At 57.4% G+C, this 21006-nt stretch overlaps 1 protein-coding gene across 2 annotated transcripts; it reads right to left on the minus strand.

Annotated features, from left to right (window-relative positions):
- Positions 1-4620: 4620 nt before the first annotated feature.
- Positions 4621-20725, minus strand: MNT (MAX network transcriptional repressor). Of its 2 annotated transcripts, none has more exons than XM_052657449.1 (6): positions 20383-20725; positions 14165-14744; positions 13584-13625; positions 13327-13438; positions 8139-8331; positions 4621-8004 (listed from the first exon to the last, which is right to left on the minus strand). In XM_052657449.1, the coding sequence occupies exons 1-6, from the start codon at positions 20453-20455 to the stop codon at positions 7247-7249; spliced, it is 1758 nt and encodes a 585-aa protein (XP_052513409.1). In that variant the 5' UTR covers positions 20456-20725; the 3' UTR covers positions 4621-7246. The 2 variants fall into 2 exon arrangements, with proteins under 2 accessions (XP_052513409.1, XP_052513410.1); XM_052657450.1 differs by lacking the exon at positions 20383-20725 and adding an exon at positions 15723-15841.
- Positions 20726-21006: the final 281 nt, after the last annotated feature.

Raw genomic sequence — 21006 nt, forward strand, 5'->3', positions numbered from 1 at the left:
TTATATGGATCCATAACCCAGAATTGCCAAAGCAATTCCAGCATTGCCAAAGCAATGAGAAAAACAGAACACAGCTGGAGGCATTGCCCTCCCAGATTTCAGACTACAGACGTCAGACTACAAAGCTACAATAAATCAAAATAGCCTGGTATTGGCACAAAAACAGATATGTAGATCAATGGAACAGAACAGAGAACCCAGAAATAAACCCACACACCTACGGTCAATTAATCTTCAATAAAGGAAGCAAGAGAATGGAGAAAACCACTTGTTTCTTCAGCAAGTGGTTTTGGGAAAGCAAGACAGCGCATGTGAATCAAAGAAGTTAGAACACTCCCTCACACTTTACACAAAAATAAACTCCAGATGGCTTAAAGACTTAAATATAAGACATGACACCATAAAACTCCTATAAGAAACCATAAGCAAAATATTCTCTGACACAAATCATACCAATGTTTTCTTAGGTCAGTCTCCCAAGGCAACAGAAATAAAAGCAAAATCAACAAATAGGACTTAATCAAACTTATAAGCATTTATACAGCAAAGGAAACTATAAAAAAATGGAAATATCTGCAAATGATGCAATGAGGAGTTATCTACAATGCTGTGTTTCTGGTATACAGAAAAGCAATTCAGAGTATATAGATATATATACACACACACACACACCTTTCATATTCTTTTTCATTATGATTTATTACAGGAGATTGACTATAGTTCTCTATTTTATATATAGAGAGAATTTGTATCTACTAATCCCAAACTAGTTTGCCCATCCCCCATGCCCTTTCCCCTTTGGTAACTTAGTTTGGCTTAATGAGGAAGACCTTAATCTACAAAATATACAACAGCTCACACAAGTAAAAAAAAAACAAAAACAAAAAAAGCCAACCCAACTGAAAAAGGGGCAAAAGACCTAAATAGACATTTCTCCAAGAGACATACAGATGGCCAACAGGCACATGAAAAGATACTTAACATCATTAATTATCAAAGAAAAGCTAATCAAAACTGCAGTGAGACCTCCCACTGGGCAGAATGGTCATCATCAAAAAGTCTACAAAAAGGACTTCCCTGGTGGTCCAGGAGTTAAGAATCCACTGGCCAATTCAGGGGACATGGGGTCAGTTCCTGGCCTGGGAAGATCCCGCATTCCTGAGGAGCAACTAAGCCCACGAGTACCAACTACAGAACACTGCAATGTAGAGTAGCCCTTGCTCTCTGCAACTAGACAAAGCCTGCACGTAGCAGTGACGCACAGCCAAAAAAATAATTTTTTTTAAAAAAAGTCTACAAATAATATGTTAGAGAGAGTATGGAGAAAGGGGAACTCTCCTACACTGTTGGTGAGAATGCAATCATAATTTTACATAGTGCTGCCACTATGTAAAACAGTATCCAGATTCCTCAAAAAACTAAAAGTGGAGTCGCCATATGATCCAGCAATCTCACTTCTGGGCACATATCCAGGAAAACCTCTAATTGAAAAGATACAGGCACCCCTATGTTCCCAGCAGCGCTGTTCACAACAGCCAAGACACGGAAGCAACCTAAAGGTCCATCGACAGATGAGTGGATAAAGAAGATGTTGTGCGCATACACGATGGAGTGCTGCTCAGCCACAGAAAATAATGCCGTTTGCAGCAGCATGGAGTTACCCAGAGACTATCACACTAATTGAGGTCAGAGAAAGATGAATAGCGTATGCTACCACTTATGCACAGAGCTTAAAACATTATACAAATGAACTGATGTGCAAAACCAAGACAGACTCACAGATGCCAAACTAAGTTACCAAAGGGGAAAGGGCATGGGGGATGGGCAAACTAGTTTGGGATTAGTAGATACAAATTCTCTCTATATATAAAATAGAGAACTATAGTCAATCTCCTGTAATAAATCATAATGAAAAAGAATATGAAAGGTGTGTGTGTGTGTGTATATATATCTATATACTCTGAATTGCTTTTCTGTATACCAGAAACACAGCATTGTAGATAACTCCTCTAAAAATAAAAGAAGAAAAAATTCCCTCTGCTGTTGACACCACCTGAAAGCTCACCAAAGACCCCTGAGAGCTAGCCTGGAAGTGGTTGGTTCCTTCACACACTCCCACCCCTTCTTTGCTCCATTCCCAGACCCCTGGCTGGGCTTTTAGGGCCAGACGGAACCCCACAGCCAAAACGATGGGTCAGCTGAGGGCTGGGTGTGGGGAGGGGGGAGCAGGAAGCGTGAGCAGGGTACTCGAGCCCTGAGGACACTGGTCATCACTGCCAGGGGCAGAGTCTTCATCTCTGACCCGAGTGCTGGGCACAGCATCTGACACTGAGGTGTGTTAGGGTTACCGGACATGGAACAACAGACTGGTTTCAAATAGGAAAAGGAGTACATCAAGGCTGTATATTGTCACCATGCTTCTTTAACTTCTATGGAGAGTACATCATGAGAAATGCTGGACTGGAAGAAACACAAGCTGGAATCAAGATTGCCAGGAGAAATATCAATAACCTCAGATATGCAGATGACACCACCCTTATGGCAGAAAGTGAAGAGGAGCTAAAAAGCCTCTTGATGAAAGTGAAAGAGGAGAGTGAAGAAGTTGGGTTAAAGCTCAACATTCAGAAAACGAAGATCATGGCATCCGGTCCCATCACTTCATGGGAAATAGATGGGGAAACAGTGGAAACAGTGTCAGACTTTATTTTGGGGGGGGGGTTCCAAAATCACTGCAGATGGTGATTGCAGCCATGAAATTAAAAGACGCTTACTCCTTGGAAGGAAAAGTTATAACCAACCTAGATAGCATATTCAAAAGCAGAGACATTACTTTGCCGACTAAGGTCCGTCTAGTCAAGGCTATGGTTTTTCCTGTGGTCATGTATGGATGTGAGAGTTGGACTGTGAAGAAGGCTGAGCACCAAAGAATTGATGCTTTTGAACTGGGGTGTTGGAGAAGACTCTTGAGAGTCCCTTGGACTGCAAGGAGATCCAACCAATCCATTCTGAAGGAGATCAGCCCTGGGATTTCTTTGGAAGGAATGATGCTAAAGCTGAAGCTCCAGTACTTTGGCCACCTCATGCAAAGAGGTGACTCATTGGAAAAGACTCTGATGCTGGGAGGGATTGGGGGCAGGAGGAGAAGGGGACGACAGAGAATGAGATGGCTGGATGGCATCACCGACTCGATGGACTTGAGTCTGAGTGAACTCCAGGAGTTGGTGATGGACAGGGAGGCCTGGCGTGCTGCAATTCATGGGGTCGCAAAGAGTCGGACACGACTGAGCGACTGAACTGAACTGAACTGAACTGAACCCTGGGCCTTCCCTAAAGTGCAAGTGACCGAACACTTCCTGAAGCTACCACCAGAGGGAACCAACGTTTCACAAATGAAATGAGCAGGCAGGTTTGTTAAGCAGTGGGGAGGGACACTGGGCCTGGCCTTTCCTGAGATTAGGTCTTCAGAGAAGGGGACCTCAGGTGATTGATGGCCACCAGGCCCTTCCCCAAGATAACGCCCCCACACACCTCACACAAACCCACCCCAGGAAGAGAAGCGGAGTCAGTTCCCTGGGCTGTGGTTTTAAGGAGAGCAGACATGGCTGGCCTACGGCTTGGCCCAGCTGACTGCTCCGACCTTACTCTCCCTTACCTCCCCACCTGCTGGCTGGCCAAATGGCTGACTTCTTCTACACCGGGGAGAAAAGATGTTATAGGGTCAAAGGTCTTCAAGGCCCAGCTTAGAACATGGCTCTTTGACCCCTGACCTACTTCCTCCTCTTGTTCCTTACCCTATAAGGACAGCCTTATAGATCGCGCACACACCCCGCCTCCCCCAAGACCTGTTCTAAATACAACCCCAAGAATGCAGCCCCCTCTCAGGAAGCCATCAGGCCCTCCTGTGCACAGACCCTCCAGCTTTTGTGCTGGAACTTTCTGGAGCTTGGGATTCCCCAGCTCCAGGACAGGGACAGGCCCAGGGGCAGGGTGGCACGTGCTTGGGGACAGCTCTGTACCAACTGACATCAGACTGCTGCTCCAGACAGGCCCTGGCTGGTCATGTGACCTTAACAAGTCACTCAGCCACCCTCAAACCTGTTTCCTTATCTGCTAGCTGTTGGTCTGTTTACTTCACTGAGCTGTTAAGAGATGAAACAAGATAGTGTTTGTGAAAAATGGTTTGAGGAAGTATAAAGTACTACACAAGTATGAGGAAGACCAGTGCTGCAGTTCTCAGAGCCTGTTGGAAATGGAGCCCAAGGGATCAGAACTGGAAGGTCCCTTGTCTTTGCAAAACCCACCAGCCTGGAATCTACCAGATCCCAGCCCCACAACGGGAAAAAGATGCCGCCGCTTCTTGCTGGGGCTCTTTCCCTCAAGGTCTCTGCCTCCTTTTGCAACAGAACGACCCAGATGCTGCAGGTGGCAGCTCCGTCTCGGGTTTCAGTGCAGGTTTATTTCAATTTTATATTTTATTCCAGGCAAGTGCTTATTACATGGATAGTATTCATGTCTCAATTCCTAATGTCTTGGAGCATGAACAGCCACTAGAATACAGTTCCATAGTAAAAATACAATATGTACAAAATTAGGGGTTTTGTAGTTTTTTGTTTTTTTTCCCACACAGCAGATGTATCCAAACACATAAAAATCTCTACAGTCTGGGGTCGCTACAATTTATATTTCAGGAAACGGAGACACAGTGACCGAGTCCTCACTGTAAACAAGGGCCACCTCTTCGTGGGGGTGGGGGGGTGGGGGCGGGACTCTGGGATGGGGAGAAGAAGCTCATCCTAGAGAGGGCAGGGGTTATGGTGGCCCCCTACTTCCCCTCCAGGAATTCCCTGCCCTTTTTTGGCCCCCCTAGGAACCAACCTCCCGCTCTCCCCGAGGTAAAGACTCCCAGCCAGTGAGCCACTCTGAACATCAAAAAGTAAAACACGCATGAGAGGTAAGATGTGTGTGTGTGTGTGTGTGTGTGTGTGTGCGTGTGTGTGTGTGTGTGCATGCACACACGCGCGTCCCCCAGGCTGGAAGGGCTAGGGAGGGGAGGGGCAGGCGGTCCCATGGGGTGAGGACAGATGTGGTCCCCACAGCGCTCAGAGGGGAGAGGCCCAAGGAAGGGCTGGGTGGCGGCTGCCCTCTCGGGCACACAGCATCACAGCATTCACGAACAACAACAAAAACAACAGCAACAACACCCATCGTCACCAATCTGGACATAGTCATTCGGCACTAGATTCTGAGGCCCCCCACTGCAGCAGTGGGGGGCGGGGAGGGACGGGGGCAGCGGGCAGATGAGGTATCTGTGCAGGCCCGAGGGGCAACTGGCTAACAGAACAGTTTCAAGGTGAGCAGGCCTGAGAGGAGGGCGGCTCGCCAGTGCTTCTGCTCCTGGGGGCCAGGCCTGCCCTTCTTTTTCTGCTCTTTCCAATGTCTTCACATCAGGAAGAGTAAAACCAGCTTCCCCCCAAACAGGGTGATAGTGGCGGCAGCTGCAGGTGCAGAAAGGCAGCAAGCTTGTGAGGTGGGAGCTACATTCGGGTGGGGGGACAGCGTCGCCTCCTAGAAACCTCTGAAGTATCCGTAAGTCTCCCCACCCTGGGAGACAAGAAACAGTCTCCAGGGAGGTTTTCAGGACCAGAAACTGAAAGGGAGTTCCGAGGTGGCTCAATCTACCCAAGACCTTTGTCAGCCTCTTCTGTGAACCATGGGACCACCTCCCCCCGCCCCGCCCCAGCCTGTCATTGCAAACTTCACACCCAGGATCACTGGCTCCCCCACCTCCACACACTCTGAAAGGCCACTGGTGAGTGTGTCCAGGTGGAGAGCCGAGTGTGCACGTGTGTTAACTGTGTCTGACACAAGGCCACTTGTAATAAATACCCACATAAAAAGAGCAGCCAAAGCAGTCTGCTGTGGCAAAGGCATGGAGAGCAGTGGCCCTCGCACACAGGCCCCCTCCCTCCTCCCCACCCCAAGCTCAGCCCTGCCTGCAGCCCTCGCAGGAAGGCGGTGGCACACAGCAGCGCCCCCTGGGGGAGGGCACATGCAGAACAGCCTGCTAGAGACAGCAGGGGTTCAAAGCAAAGAAAGATGAGCCCAGGGATGGGGAAGCTGGGGCAAAAGCAACAGTCCTCCATGGCCTGGCCATGCTCGCTCCCCGCAGGTCCCCAGGGCCAAGCCCCTGGACTGTAACCTCCAGATTACCTCACCCACACGGCGCCAGGGTCCTGGAACCCAGACCAGACGCTGGTCCCGTCTCCCAGGCAGCAGGAGGCGTCCAGGCGCACTCATCCCTCCAGGGAGTGCAGAGCACGGAGCAGAGCCCAGGCCTCCTCTCTATCTTCTGGAAGCCAAAGTCAAGTCCAGGGATGGGGACAGGGTCCAGCACACCCTCCTCTCAGGCCAGACCCGGCTGGAGGTCAGCAGGATGGTTGGGGGAGATAGTCAAGCCCCTCCTCCCTCGCCCCTCCCAAGCCCTCAGTCTGCCCTCCTGAAGTCAGGAGCCCAGTGGTAGGGCAGTTGTGGGGCTTGGAAGCTTGGCAAGGGATTTTGGGTTTGGTTTACTATTGGTAGAGAACTGTCTTAACTAGCTTGTTATGATCAATCACAATGACTGCAACCAGCCTGGAGAGCCCCAGGCTGGGGCACCCACCTGTCTGGAGGGATGCCACACAAGCCACCTCCTAGGACTTGTCCCCTGTACTCAGAGCACGCCCCCCTCTCCAGTCCCCCTGGATATCAGGGCCAAGTTGCTTGAGTTCTGCTTCCCCATGTCCCCCTCCAGAACCCTGGAAGGAGAAGGCTGAGGCTCGGGAGGGGAGGGCCCAGGTGCCCAGCCGTCTCACCAGACAGAGCGATAGCAGCAGCAGCACAGGAAGGTGGGCAGGGCGGGGGAGGCGGAAGAACACGACGTCCACATCGCACTGGTGTCAGGGGACGGGTGGGGGGCGGGAACGGCCCCACGGGCACCAGGCCGGACAGGTGGCACGTGGGCCAGAGCGTGTCTTATCACTCTGTCAAGTTCTAGTGCAGCGGGGTGACCCCCTGCCTGGTGCCCAGCTCCCTGGGCCCCTCCCTCCCCTGGCTCAGAGTCTCTGCACCCCCTTCCCCTAGGAGGCCTGGGGGTGGGTATGGGTGGGGCGGGCCTGGGCCTGGCGGGAATGTGTGGAGCTGGTGGGTGGGAGAGTGGGGGACAGGTCTCCCTCCCTGCTCCGCTGGGGGCTTCTGAGTGGCCTCATCCTCAAGCCAGCTTGAGCGTGCTGACTGGGAAGGAGGGCATGGTGACCATGGTCACAGGGTTAAGCACGGTCTGGCCCACCAGCTGAGGGTGGTGCACCACCTGAGCCCCCACGGCTGGCTTTGCCATGACTGTGGCCGGGGGCCCCAGCCCGGCTGTGCCATTCACTTGCTGGTGTGAGAGGGTGTGGGCGATGTGACTCACGGCCACCGGCTGGCTCACTGCCACGGGCTGCGGGTACAGGGGCAGCTGGGAGCCAAGGTGGGCCACATGGTTGAGGGTGGCAGGGTGCACCGTGATGTGGCTGATGGGGGGCGTGGCTGGTGCCAGCTGCACGGCGGGGCTGGGGGCCGAGGGCGCGATGTGGGCGATGTGCTTGCCCCCCGGCCCCTGGAGAACGTGGTTCACAGTCTGGATGACTGAGGCGTGGGTGGTGGCAGTGTGGGCGATGACCGTGGAGCCGCCCCCGGCCGCGGCCACAAGATGGGCCGGGGCGGGCACCAGCGTTTGGGCTGGGGCTGCTGGTGGGGGCGGAGGGGCCGGCAGAGGTGTCTTCTGCTGTGGCGGGGGCTGCTGCCCAGGGAGGTGGGCAGGAGACAGGGCCACCGGCTGGGCGTGCGGGTGTGGGTGCGGAGGCAGAGGCGCGGGGGCCGTGCTGGGCGGTGGCTTCGGCAGCTCTGGGTGGGGGCGATGGCTCAGCTTATGTGGGCCCAGGCCAGCCTGGTCCTCCTCCATGTCCTCGTCTATGTTGTCCTCACCCTCTGTGGAGGGACACGCAGGGAGGGACCGGTCAGAAGGGCTGGGGAACTAGAGCCTGGAGAAGCAGATGCCCCCGGGGCTCTGGGGATGTCATGGGGCCGAGGGTGGGGGGTGACGTGGGGTGGGCGGGGCTCACCAGAAGCGGTGGAGGTGGAGGCCTGGTCGTCCTCGGGCTGGCCCGTCTGCCGGAGCACGCGATCGATCTCCAGCACGTCCATCCACTGGCTCAGCTCGTGCTTGAGCTCCGCCAGCCGCTGCTGCGTGGCAATCTTCTCCCGCGCCAGCCGCTCCATCTCATGCTCATATTCCTTCTCCTTCCTCTTCAGGGACTGGAGAACAGGGCGAGTAACGGCAGGATACCCTGAGCAGGAGCCACAGGGCCCATGGTGCCACCAACATCTCCTTCACCCACCCTCGCCTGCGCATCGGGGGCCCAGGCCTGCCAGGGGGTTGCGGGAGACTACACCTGCCTCTTGGTCCATGGCTCCACCTAAGGAGCCAGCATCTGGGACAGACTGTGGGCTCGCAAGAAGGTGCAGATTGAGGCCAGTTCCTCCCCTACCCCTACGTCGACTCTGTCCTGAGGGGCTTTGCTGCCTCATGCCCCATCCACCCTCCTGGGAGCATCTCCCTCCATTCTGCAGAGAAGGGCAGAAAGGGTAGGAGACTTCTCAGGCAGTGCCCAAGGCCTGCACTGCCATTCACACCAGCCAGTCGCTATGGATGTGGATGCCACGAGCTACCCTCCATGGAACCCACTGCTCAAGGCTCCCCAGACGATCCTGCCCTTTGTCCCTTCATCATTCGTTCATCTTCTTAACTTCAACACGTTTGCAGGACGGCCAGCAGATTCTGAGACCCCTACCTCACCTCCTTGACCACCTCCATCTCCTCCTGAACAGCTGCTGACTTGCGCACATCCTCCCCACGGTGCCCACCTGCACTGCCTTGCACACCGCTCTATTCCCACACTCCCCAGGCCCCGGGATGTGGCCTTCCTTCCCCACCTGCACCTGAGCGGCCTCAGCCACTGAGAAACAGCTCTTAGGAGGACAGCACCTCGGCCTCCATCTGAGCCGCCCTGGAGAGGCTCCTCTCCCTTTAACGCTGAGGCCATCCCATCACTCAGAACACCGGAGGGAGCTCCTTGTCTGCCGCCCCATCTCCCCTTCCACGCCTCCAGGGTCACGGGCCGCCTCTCCTCTCGGGCTGACCCTCCCGGGGCACGCTCCCCCATCAGAAGGGTCTCCAGTTTCCCTTCGCCCGATGCTTATTAGCAGTTCTGGAAGGCCAGCTCCTATCCTGTTCCTCATCTCCCTTCTGCACCGTCTTTCCTTGTTCTCTGTGACCTCCTGTCTGAAACTTTATTAAACAAACACATCTTAAATCCCGCAGGCCTTCCCGTGGCCAGCTTTTCCTGGGCCCAGGCATGTCATGACCGCGGGGTCCAACAGATGACAGGGACAATCCTGTCCTCCCGAGCTTCTAGTCGCCAAGGCTTGCCAGTCCTGGCCAGGTGTAGGCCCCATGTGTCTCCCCCGTCACCACTTCAGGTCTCGTCCGCTGGAGCTCCTCCACAGCCCAGCCCCCTCTCACGTCCTCCAGGTACACCAGCCTACTCTCAGGCTCGCTCATATTGGGAGTGGCACCCCGCACCACACCGCCCCCCAACCCCAAGCGTTCAGTGAGACTGTCAGCCTTAATGAGACTGACACTGGCTCATACGACCCCCTAAATATTTCCCGTTTTGTTTTTCCATCTCAACACACGCTGTCCCAGTCCAACCCTGTGAGAGGGGTACACACTGTTCTACGGTTAGCTTACAGCCCCTGACGCTGCAGGTGGCCAGGGCACAGGCAAGCGCCTGTGAGGACCAGAGGGTGCTAGTCCCCACCTCTACCATCTCTCTCCCCATCATCACAGGAGAATCACAGTCTCTCATGAGACTTGAGCTTCCCCTGACTCTATTTCCTTGGGGCAGTTTTGCAACAGCCTTTCCCAACTGTTCACCTGACCTCCTGGGCACACAAGTCTTCAGCTCCACACACGGACTAGGCCCAGCTTCCCCACGCTCCCTCCTGAGCCCCACGCTCCTTGCATTCCTGGCCTCACTGGTCAGAGACGCCTCAAGCCATTAGTGCCTGTGACTCGTAACCTAGACACGGCCATGCTGTGCACTGACCTGAAAGCTGGCAGCTTTATACTTTTTGCCAGTTCCAGGACACACTCAGCCCCCTCTATCACCCTGGCTTTGAGATTAACCTGCCTCCCCGCCAACTTTTCTGCCAGAAAGCTCCCCCACTGCCCCACTCCCCCCACGCACACCCGGCTTCTCCCTGAGAGGCCAGTGGTAGACAGGCCATCAGAAGGGGCCACAACGATTACGAGGTGTGGGATGAGTCAGCTCTCAGGCCTGTCCTGAACTCTATGCACTAGCGGGGCCAGCTGACTGCCGGCTCAGAGACAATTACTCAGGAGCCAAAACTTCTCACCTAGTCCAGTTCTCCACAGGTCTAGACATCCCTGGAAAGTTTTCCCAAGGTCTAACTTTTGTTCCTATTGTTTCATTTTAAGCCCATTTCCTTTCTAAGAAGACTGGATGTGTTGCTTGGTACCTGCCTACCCCACTTCCTGTTTCTGTCCACTTCTCTGAGAACTTTCTTCAAATCCTTTACCTCCAAGGCACTATGGCTCTGGCTGGGGGCTACAGCCTTCCCAAAGCTTCCACCCTCAGCACACAACCAAACCCCTCAGTCTCCACCCACTCTGTGGGCTCTCTGGTACCCCCTTCCAACTCCCATCTCAGCATAGCAACCCTCCTGACCATGTTCAACTTCCAAAATGCATCTTGCTCCCTCCTACTGGAAAAACTCTGGCATGTGCTGGGCTCTCTGCCCCACACTTATCTTGGTCACCCTGGCCTTCAGGTCCCAGCTTAAGGCCCTTTCCTCAGCAGCAACTTCCCCAACTCCCCAGAACATTGCTGTGACCCCTGTCCTGACTATGTCCTTGCAGCAGACTCCTCTGCTTGGTTATTTTATAATCTGCAGCAAGACCAAACCTAAAGACAGAGATCTGCACTTTTTCCCTTGCTCCCCACTTTTTATCTGCCCAATCAGATACAGGGCTGTCCAAAAATCCTGAATGAGTGAACAAATAAATGAAGATTTATGGAGAACCGTGTTAAGTTTCCCAGCATCTCTGGTTCCGTTGCCAGCCCCAGGACAAGTATCTCTTACGGACAGCTAGGGTTCACCTTTCTTGCCACTCAGGCCAGGCCCGTATCCCAAATCTGCTGGTTCTACTGAGTCTCTTATTTCTGATGTACTTTCAAATCCACCATCTCGCAATCAAGGCTTTCTGCCCTAAGTACTTCTATACAGGAACGCACCATTCCATCCTTCTTTCTTCTCAACAATTGCTGCTGCTGCTGCTGCTAAGTTGCTTCAGTCGTGTCCGACTCTGAAGAACCCCATAGACGGCAGCCTACCAGGCTCCTCCGTCCATGGGATTTGCCAGGCAAGAGTACTGGAGTGGGGTGCCATTGCCTTCTCTCAACAATTGCTATTAAGTTACTATTTATAAATGGCCAATCCTCACGTCCTTACCACGAAAATACTATTACTTTTTCCCGCTTTAGTATCATCGCAGTACAAGAGGAAACCGATATTCACAGAAAATGTCGCAGAATTTAGACAGGAGTTTGCTCCCAGGCTACATGATTTCCTGTAGCTGAAGGAGTAGCAACTTAAGTCTCCAGCCTTAAGTCTCTCCAGTTCTGCAGAAACATCCCAGAAAACACCCTCCTGGAGATCCTCTGAAACTCGACGCTGGGCCCCCTCCTCCCCCCTCCTCCCCCCTCCTCCCCCCTCCTCCCCCCTCCTCCCCCCTCCTCCCCCCTCCTCCCCCCTCCTCCCCCCTCCTCCCCCCTCCTCCCCCCTCCGGCCACCAACGAAGCCCCGCCCCTCCTGGAGCACGCGCGCACCCACGCGGACCCGGCTTTGCTGCGTCACTCCCCACTGGCCGCACCCTCCCTCCGCGCCTGCAGGAGTCCCGCCCCCTGCCCAGCCCCGCCAATCCGCGGATCCAGACCCGCCCCTCCCGTGCCGGGAAGCGGCCTGGAGTTGCGCCAGCCCCTCCCCCTCGTCGGGAGGGCGGGCGGAAGAGCGCGCGTTCGCGGGAGGTCGGGAGGGAGTTGTAGGCTGGGAGTAGTCCCGAGGCTGCGCCTCCGCCTGCCTCATTCGACAAGTCAGGCTCCGGTTACCTCAGGGCTGTGACCCCGCAACTGAGGCCGGGGAGGGCTGGCCCACCGGAGCCGTGACGCCGCCCATCCCCTAAGCTTCCCTAGAGCGCCGACTGGGAGACCCCGAAGCTGCCCCCGCAGTCCGGGAGGCCTAAGTCCCTCCCACTCCTCAACGGGCTACCTCCTGGCTCCGCAGCAGCCGAGCGTGGCCGCCTGCCCCACCCCCACAGCCTCCTTCCCGGCACGCGGAACCCTCGGCCAGTTTCCAGGGAAACCGGAACTCGGGCCGTCATGGCAACGGTCTTATCTGGCGGGCACCCCTCTTCCCCGTACGGCCGAGAGAAGCCAATGCCCAAAGGCAGGGGACACACGGCAAGGAGGGCCCCTTGAAAAGGCTTCTTTTAAATCATGGGGGAGGCAAAACGTAAGGTTTTAGGTTCGGTGACCCCCAGGACTACCCATCATCGAGAGTGCCGCATTTCCCCTTCCCCAAGGTTTAATCCCCAAAGTCGGGAGATGGCATCTACGTGCGCTCACTTGCAAGGATCTTGATACTTTTGGGCTAAAAGTCCGGGGCGCGCAGCGGGGTGGGGCGTATTTCATGGGTTCCCCTGTGGGAAACGAGCCACGCCCAGCACCCCCCACCCCCTACGGTAGAGTCTCGGGCCGAATCCGGTTCCCGCCCAGCACTGCGGGCGCGATGGAGGCACCGGTCGCCCTACGTCCTTCCCATTCTCCGGGCAGTAGCGCGCGGCAGGCGGTAAGGCGGGGCGGATTCCGGGCTAACACCGAGTCGCGGGGGCCGTACAGATGGTAGGGCTCCGTAAGGCCGCCCGGCGGGGGAGGGGAGCAGAGCGCCAGCGCCGCGCTCCCTCGCGCACGCGCGCCGGTCACGCCGCCTCCACCCGGGTGGGGAGCCCCGCTGACGTCAGCCGGGCCATGTGCTCGGCGCCCGCGTGGAGGCGGGCGGGGCCGTGGGGGGAGAGGCGGGGCGTGCGGGGAGGCGGGGCGTGGAGGCAGCCTGCGCGGCGGCGGTCTCCCGCCCTTCTCTGGGCCTTGCTTCTCCCCCAAGCCTGCATACCTGAATGTACCGCAGCGCCGTCCGCAACACGCTCAAATTCGACGTCTTCTTGTCGTCCACGTTGGGGATGTTGCGCTTCAGGGTCTCAAAGCATTCCTTGAGATGGGCCCTCCTGGGGAAAGGGAGCAGGGCCGGTCAGCCAGCGTCAGGGGCGGGAGGGAAGGTCCAAGGAGAGCTTGGGGACCAAGGATGGGACCTTCCGGGTAGCTGGTGGGGCGGGCTGAGTCACAAGCTCACACACACACACACACACACACCTGTTCTTCTCCAGCTTGTTGTGGACTTCTCTGGTTCCGATTCTGAAATCCAGACAGACAGGGAGCTCAGGGAGGAGGGCCCAATTAGGTGGCCTTCCCACCCCCTGCCCCCACTCTCCCCAAATGCCACAGGCTTTTTGTCCCTGACATTCTCTCCCTAGAGAAGCAGTGATGAAAACTGTTGGCCCTGTGTCCTGGTGCAGACACCCTCTGGAGGGTACGGGTAGGCTCATAACTCACAACCCCTTCATATTCCACCCCACCTGTGCACCTGTGAAGGGCTCTTGGGATTGGGAGAAATAGCCAGTGGACCCTGGCCCTTACCCAGGAGGTCAAAGGCCTGGTGATGCCATTAGACCCAACCTTGGAGGGGGTCAGAGGAGCCTGAGAACAGCAGAGGGCAATGACCATCCCCCACTCCCCAGGGTGGGGATAGTCCTGCACAGTGAGAACACATCCAGATACAGGAAGGTGCGGCTCTGACAGGCTAGCTGGGAGGGCACTTTCTCTTGCACACACAGCCCCAGCTGTGGGCAGTTCTCTCCATCCCACCAGCCCCCACTCTGCCACACCTCACTCACCCCCCAGGCCTCTTTTTCTGTTCGGTGGATTTGACTTCTTCAGCGGGTGCCAGCTTCAGGGTCCCAAGTGTGGATGGAGGTGGCTGTGGGGGAGCCAGCTGGGACTGGACTCCGGGGTGTGGAGCAATAGTCAGGATCGGGGTGGGCAGGGGCTGCAAGGGCTTGGGGCTGCCAGTGGGCGGAACGGTGGCCTTGGTGTCTGGCAGTAGAGGAGCAGGAGTGGGCACCTGTGTCCTGGTGGGAAGGGGGGCAGGCTCCTTAATGCTGAGTCCAGGGGTGCTGACCAGGGCTGGCTGGCGAGGTGCCAGGGGCAGAGGCTGGGCCGTGGGGGGTAGGGGCGGGGGTGGGGGCAGAGGCTGAGGGGAGTTGGTCACTACTGGAATAGGAATGACAGTCAGTGGGGTGGGAGTGGCCAGTGGTGGCGGGGGGGCTGGCGGAGGGGCCGGCGGTGACAGAGGCAAGGGTGGTGCCTCAGTGCGGGGCTCCTCCACCGGCATGGTGTGGGCCAGCCGGGCCAGGCTGTTGGCCTTCTTCTGCTCCTGTTCCCGCTCCCGCTCCAGGCGAAGCCTTTCCTGTTCCTCTGCACAGAGAGAACACAGCTGTCTCTCAGCAGGGCCTGTGGTCCTGGGTGCCCCAGCTCCCGCTGTCCTCCAATTGTAACCCACCCTGACCCCACACCAGGGAGCACCCATTGACACCACAAATACATACACTCATCCACACCCAGCCAGGCACCGGGCACAGCAGTGAACAAATAAAACAGACTCCTGGTCCCTGCTGTTGAGGAGCTCATAGACCAGGGGAGGAGGGGCGTAGGACAAATCACAGAATTAACAACCCAGGATGTGGGAAGAGAGAGGCTATGGAAAGAGCAGAAGCTGTCAGTGAGGGTGCTGGAGGAGGCCTGGCACACTGCAGGTTGAAGTGTTAAGCAGGTGATGGGCAGGGGCAACAAGGCTGAGGAGAGGGAGTGGTAGATGAGGTGGGGAGAGGCCAGTCCACAAATGATCTCACAGGCCACCACAGGAGAAGAGAAAGTGCAAGTCACTCAGTCGTGTCCAGCTATTTGCACCCCATGGACTATACAGTCCATGGAATTCTCCAGGCCAGAATACTGGAGTAGGTAGCCTTTGCCTTCTCCAGGGGATCTTCCCAACCCCAGGGATTGAACCCAGGTCTCCCGCACTGCAGGCAGATTCTTTACCAGCTGAGCCATGAGGGAAGCCCAAGAATACTGGAGTGGGTGGCCTATCCCTTCTCCAGTGGATCTTCCCAACCCAGGAATCAAACCGGGGTCTCCTCCATTGCAGGTGGATTCTTTACCAACTAAGCTATCAAGGAAGCCCCACAGGAGAAGAGAAGAGGCAGTCAAATCCTAGATTCTGGGGCACTACCTTCTAGAGGGCAGGCATTACCTTCATTTCACAGATGAGACAGATTAGCTCTAAGAGGCAAAATGATTTGTTAAGGATCATACTGCAAATAAACACACACACACACACCCTACACCCGTGTGTCTCACAAGAGCCCCACACTGCAAGCAGGGAGGGGCCATCACCTTCAGCACACACAGGAGACAAGGCCCGGGACTCAGGACTGCCAGGCTAGGTCCCAAAGCCTGTTTCCTCAATCGAGGTCTATACCCCAAATGCTCCTGGTCCTTCTCTGCCCTTGGTTGTGCTGGAACTTATTCCACCACCACCAGCAGCAGACTAGAAAGGGAAGAGGCAAGCAGAAAGGAAAGCAGGGCTTTTTAACAGGGGTTGAACAAGGCAATGAGCTCCAACAACCCTCCATGCCTCAGTTCAGCATCTGAGGCCTGCTCAGCGGTGGGCAGAAACCAGGGCCAAGGCAGAGCCCCCCTGCATCGGGATGCCCCTCTCCATTCCCACCCTGCCCCGTCCCCTCCCAGGCCCCACCATTCCAGTTCCCTGGCTATAGGCTGGGGCCAGGGCCCTGGAGAGCCGCTGAAGCAGTCCCACCACCCCACAGGCCAGGGAGCAGGCCAGCCCTCCCCTCCTGCCCGATTCACCACACTGCTGACTAACAGAGCTGACAGCACAAGCCGGACACGCCCCAAACACACCACCACCCACAAGGGGTGGGGCTGGGGGCGGCAAGGCTGGCCAAGTGCCCCTGTGGGAGAGGACAGCATTACCCTCTCGACAGGTCTCTGGGCCAGGGACCCCAGAAAACATGTGGCCTGGGGGGGCCCTTTGGCCAATCAACCACTGGTGTGTGAGCCAGGCCTGCTCAGAGCCCCTCCCTCCTGCCGAGAAGAAGAGGCGCAGGAGGAAGTAGGGGGAAGTGTTCTGAGAGGGGAAGCGCTCAGTGGTTTCCCAGCAGCCAGCATTCAAGGGCTGGAGTCAGCAAGCGCAGCCTCTTCCGTGTCTCCCCTGGCCCCTCAGGAAGGGAAGCTGCCCAGCCTGCACCGGCCTACTTCTTTACAGCCACCATCACTGGCTTCCTTTGCGGCCCTGGAGAAAACCCGCCCTCTATGCTCCCCTTTCCACACTGGGAAAGAAACCTGCTGAGTTCAGTCAAGGAGACCTTCTCAGGCCCAGCCCAGGACACCCCCAGTCCACTCCACACCTCCCCAGACCCCAAGCCCAAGACAAGGTCCTGGAGCTTGGAGCCCAACACAGCCCTACCTCCATTCCTTTGAGCCAGGACCTGGGCTTTCACTGGCCTGGGGGCAAGTGTGCCCCTCTCCAAGCAGGGCAACAGACAGGGCCTCAAGCCCCAAGGTCAGGCACTCTGGGAACCCAGAATGGAGGCAAACCTCAGATTCCCCGTATTTCCTTTCTTGTATTCCCCATGTTTTAAGGCAACTCCAAAGCTCCACTAGAAGATGGCAACCTCCTTCTCATACCCTCTCTTCCAGCGCCAGGCAGGTGCCAGGCTCACAGGTGCCAGGAAGGGCCCAGGTGAATGGCCAAGCTCTATCACACCTGGATCAGCATGAGAAAGCTTAACTGACACTGAAGAGGGGGGCAGCCCAGGCCAGATCCAGCCCACTAAAGCCTCCTGCCTCCTCCTGGCCGGTTCTGACCCATCCCTTGCCCAGTATGGACCCTTCTCCTGTGGACTGGGAAGACGGAAACAAAGCGTGCAGAGCAAACAAGTGTCAGCAATATGGGTTTAAGCTCCTAAATGCTGCTGCACCCTTGGGCGCACCCCTCTTCTCACTCCCATACATGCACACATACACTCTGGCACCTTCCCTGGGCTCTGCCCAGAAGCTGCCCCAGAGAACTGAGCATCACCCTTCTGGGTGACCCGGGGGCCAAGGCTACAGCCCCCAATGGAGAGTACAGGCTTTGAGGTTTCCCCGAAGCCACTGTGGCCCAGCACCTCAGTCAGCACACAGCGGGGGCCAGAGGAGACCGTATCAGGGGCCTCCCAATGTCCAGGGGAGTTCTCTCCTCCTACATGTAATAGGGACATGATGCACAAGGCAGGCACAGGGTGGGACTAGCTCAGGAGAGGGTCCCATTTGAGTCAACTTCTGTGATTGACAGAAATGTCCAGGCCTCCATGCTGGCCACCAGGATGGCCTCGCCCTCTCCCCTCCTGTACCAACATGAAGGTGCACACCCATCCTTGGACTCATCATGTGAACAGAGTAGCTGGTCTAGGTCAGAAAACGGTCACTTGAGGCTTGAAGTTGAATGGGGGCCCAGACAAGAGGATCCCTGTTCAGGGGTGCCCATTGGGTACACAGTCCCTGGAAAGCAGTTCTGGTCAGCAGGCTCCCCAGCAGCACCCCCACTTCTCTTCCATTTCTCGCCACCCCAACTTAGAGAACAAAACCTCTAGTAGGAGCAAAAAATGAATTCTAGAGATTAGGCTGCTGCAGCCAAGTCAAGCTATCTGTGCATGAGTTTTGGGAGTAAATCTGGCTTTCCAGCAGCCATCCATCCATCTCCTAAGACCTCCTGCTCCACCAACAAGAAGCCTTAACTGCCTGCCTCTAGCTCTCACCACCTGGGGGAGGGGCAGGGCGCTACAACTTCTTAGCGGAGAGCCATTCCCAGGTTCCTTCCAAGTGTTGCAGACGTCATCCTTGTGATTCTTACTCTCAGCTCTGGACTGACTTATTTCGGAAAGGGTGGTAGACGCTGACAGCGACCGTTTCCTCCACTCCCTCACACGGCCAACCAGCCTGCGGGGTAAGTGAAGGTGAAGCGAGTGTTCTTTGGTCGATCCTGCCGCCTCTAGCACAGTGAGCGGTACACAGTGGGGACACAATGGGGACTCCTGAGCTGCACTGTGGATGGCGGTAGCAGGTGACTCAATCTCTCCAAATCTCGTGCACGCTCCTCCCCGAGCCGCGCTGGTCCCGCACGCAGGACAGTCTCGGTCGCCGCCTGCACTGTCCACCGCCTGACCCTGATCTGGACCTCGAAGAAAGCGGGAGGGGCGCGTGAGCCGACGTCCTGACCCCTCAGTTCCGAAAACCCAAGCGTTCTCAGTCTCGCGTATCTCAAGTGACTCTTGACCTTGAGAGGCCGGACGAACCGACTCGGCCGGCGGACCCGCGGCTCCCCCGCCCCTGGCCCGCTGCTACTCCCCCCGCCCGCCGCGGCGGCGGTACACGCTGCAGGCGCGCGCGCGCACACAACACACACTACTACCTCCTGCATGACTCATCATTGAAGCAACAATAGGCAGAAAGGAAAGGAGGGCGAAGCACTCTCTCCACCACAATCCACCCGACCGGGGGCTGGGGAGAGGGCTGGAGGGGGCAGCAGTCCCCGGATACTGCACACACGCCGCCGATCCAGGGCTGCGACCCTCGAAGCAGTCCGGAAAACGGAGGTCTTTCCCTGGCCCCTATTTCTGCAGCACCCTTAAGCTGGGGCCACCAACAAGGGCGCGTGGAGATAAGGGCATCTGAAATCTCCGTCTTCCCGCTTCGAAAGAGCACCAAAGTTTGCCCCTTCTTGCCCGGCTCATTTCACATCGCGGTCAGCGGTGCTTGCCAGGGGGTCCTGGTGAGAACGTTTGGGGGGGGGTGGGGTTAGTGGGAGCATGTGAGCTCTATATATCCTGTCGCTCGGCTATTCTGAGGGTTTCCCTTGCCCCAGGAGCAAAAACGGGAGGCTGGGGCGAGAACCGACAGGTGAGCTCGGCTCCTCCCACGTAGGGCAAAGGCTCTACCAGACAGATGCCCAGCGGCCAGAGCCAGGGCCCAACCCGGCGCAAGGCCCCTCGTCAGCCCCGCCCAGGCCCCGCCCCCAGCCGAGCGCTAGGCTGCGGGGAGGGGCTGGGCCGCGCTGTCCCCAGCGGGAGTGTCCCCCGTGCACGTGGTCGGGGGCGGGGCCGGTCCACGTCACCACCCGGTGTAACCAACGGGCTTGAAACGCAGGCACACGCAACATTCCAGCCGAGAGCGGGTTTGGAACGCGTAGACACGCCACATTCCACACCGGCTAAAGTGGGGCGCAGCAAGGGGGGCCCGGGGTCTGCCCCCGGCGACCTGCCGGCCGTCTCGCAGATGTCCAATCAGCCCGGCTCTCACCCAAACCCCTGTCGCGGGACCCAGCCCAGCTTTAGGAGGCGGGGTCAGGCGGGGCTGGCCAGGATCATAAGACACGCGATGTCATTTCATTCTGCAAAGGCCGCCTCCGCCCCAAGCGGCGCGTAGATCTGCCGGGAGCGCCCCCCGCACCCTCCCCACAGGGCCAGGGAAGCCGGGGAGCTGCTCCGCGTAGAGTAATTCCACCCCCCCACTCCGTTACACACACGCCCACTCGTGTGCACTAGACACTCGCCCGTGTACACGTCCGTCCATCCGCTCTCATCGAGGTTCACATCACACAACCCCGTGCATACACGCACACACGCGCTGGTCTACCACCCCACGCAACACCATTCTTCACCCCACCCCCCGGCTCGCACATATTCATCCCTACCGAGGGCACAGCTGACCCACAGCAAAAGAGACCCCCATGAAAGGTGCACGAGAGGTGGTAGGCAGTTGGGGTGGCGCCTACAGGAGCCGGGTCCCTCGCTGCATGTTAATGAATTCATTAATTAATTTCACTGCCCACAACACTCCTCCCCGGGCGGCGGCTCTTGCGCGGATCTTAGCACTGCCCGGCTTCGCGGGCCGCCCGGGAGCGGGTACCGCGCGCGGTTTCGCGTAGGCTTGGGTACCGGGGTCGCTCGCCTCCCCTTCCCTGGTGCCCCAGGGGCCCAGCCCGGCCGCTCACCACGTGCTCTCTGTTGTTGCTGTGCTTGCCATTCCAGGAAGCGGGCCGCCTCCAGTAGCGTCTCTATGCTCATCGCGCCGAGAGCTGCCGGGGGCGCGCCGGGGCCGAGACTGCAGCCCGCGAGCCGGGCACAGGTCAGGCTGGCGGGCGGGCAGGAGGGAGGGATCACCTCCGGGGGGCGACAGGACTGGGCGGCGCAGCGCACTCCGCAGGGAAGAACGGGGGAGCACAGGAAGAAAAATCAATGTCTCCCCAGATATTTGCAAAATGTAACTTGCAAATTTTTAGAAATCTGATGCAAAAAAAAAAAAGGCGGCACTGCCTCCCTCCTTCCCCTCCCTCTCTTCCTCCCTTCTGATGCCTCCCGCCCCGCGGCCCCCAGGAGTCCCGCCGACAAGAAAAGGCTTTGCAACAAGATGGCGAGGAGGCACAGACACACACAACAAGGGAAGGAGCCGCGCTGCCCCCGGCCGCCGCCCCCGCTACTACACCGGGGCCGCAGCCAAAGCCCGGACCGGAGCCCCCTCCCGTAGGGCCCTGGCGTCTCAAGAAGGGAGGGGCGGGGCCCCGGGCGGCCTGGCCCCGCCCACCCGAGACAGCGCGCGCACACGTGGCCTGGGTGGG

Source organism: Budorcas taxicolor, chromosome 19, assembly GCF_023091745.1.
Source record: "Budorcas taxicolor isolate Tak-1 chromosome 19, Takin1.1, whole genome shotgun sequence".
Lineage (NCBI taxonomy): Eukaryota > Metazoa > Chordata > Mammalia > Artiodactyla > Bovidae > Budorcas > Budorcas taxicolor.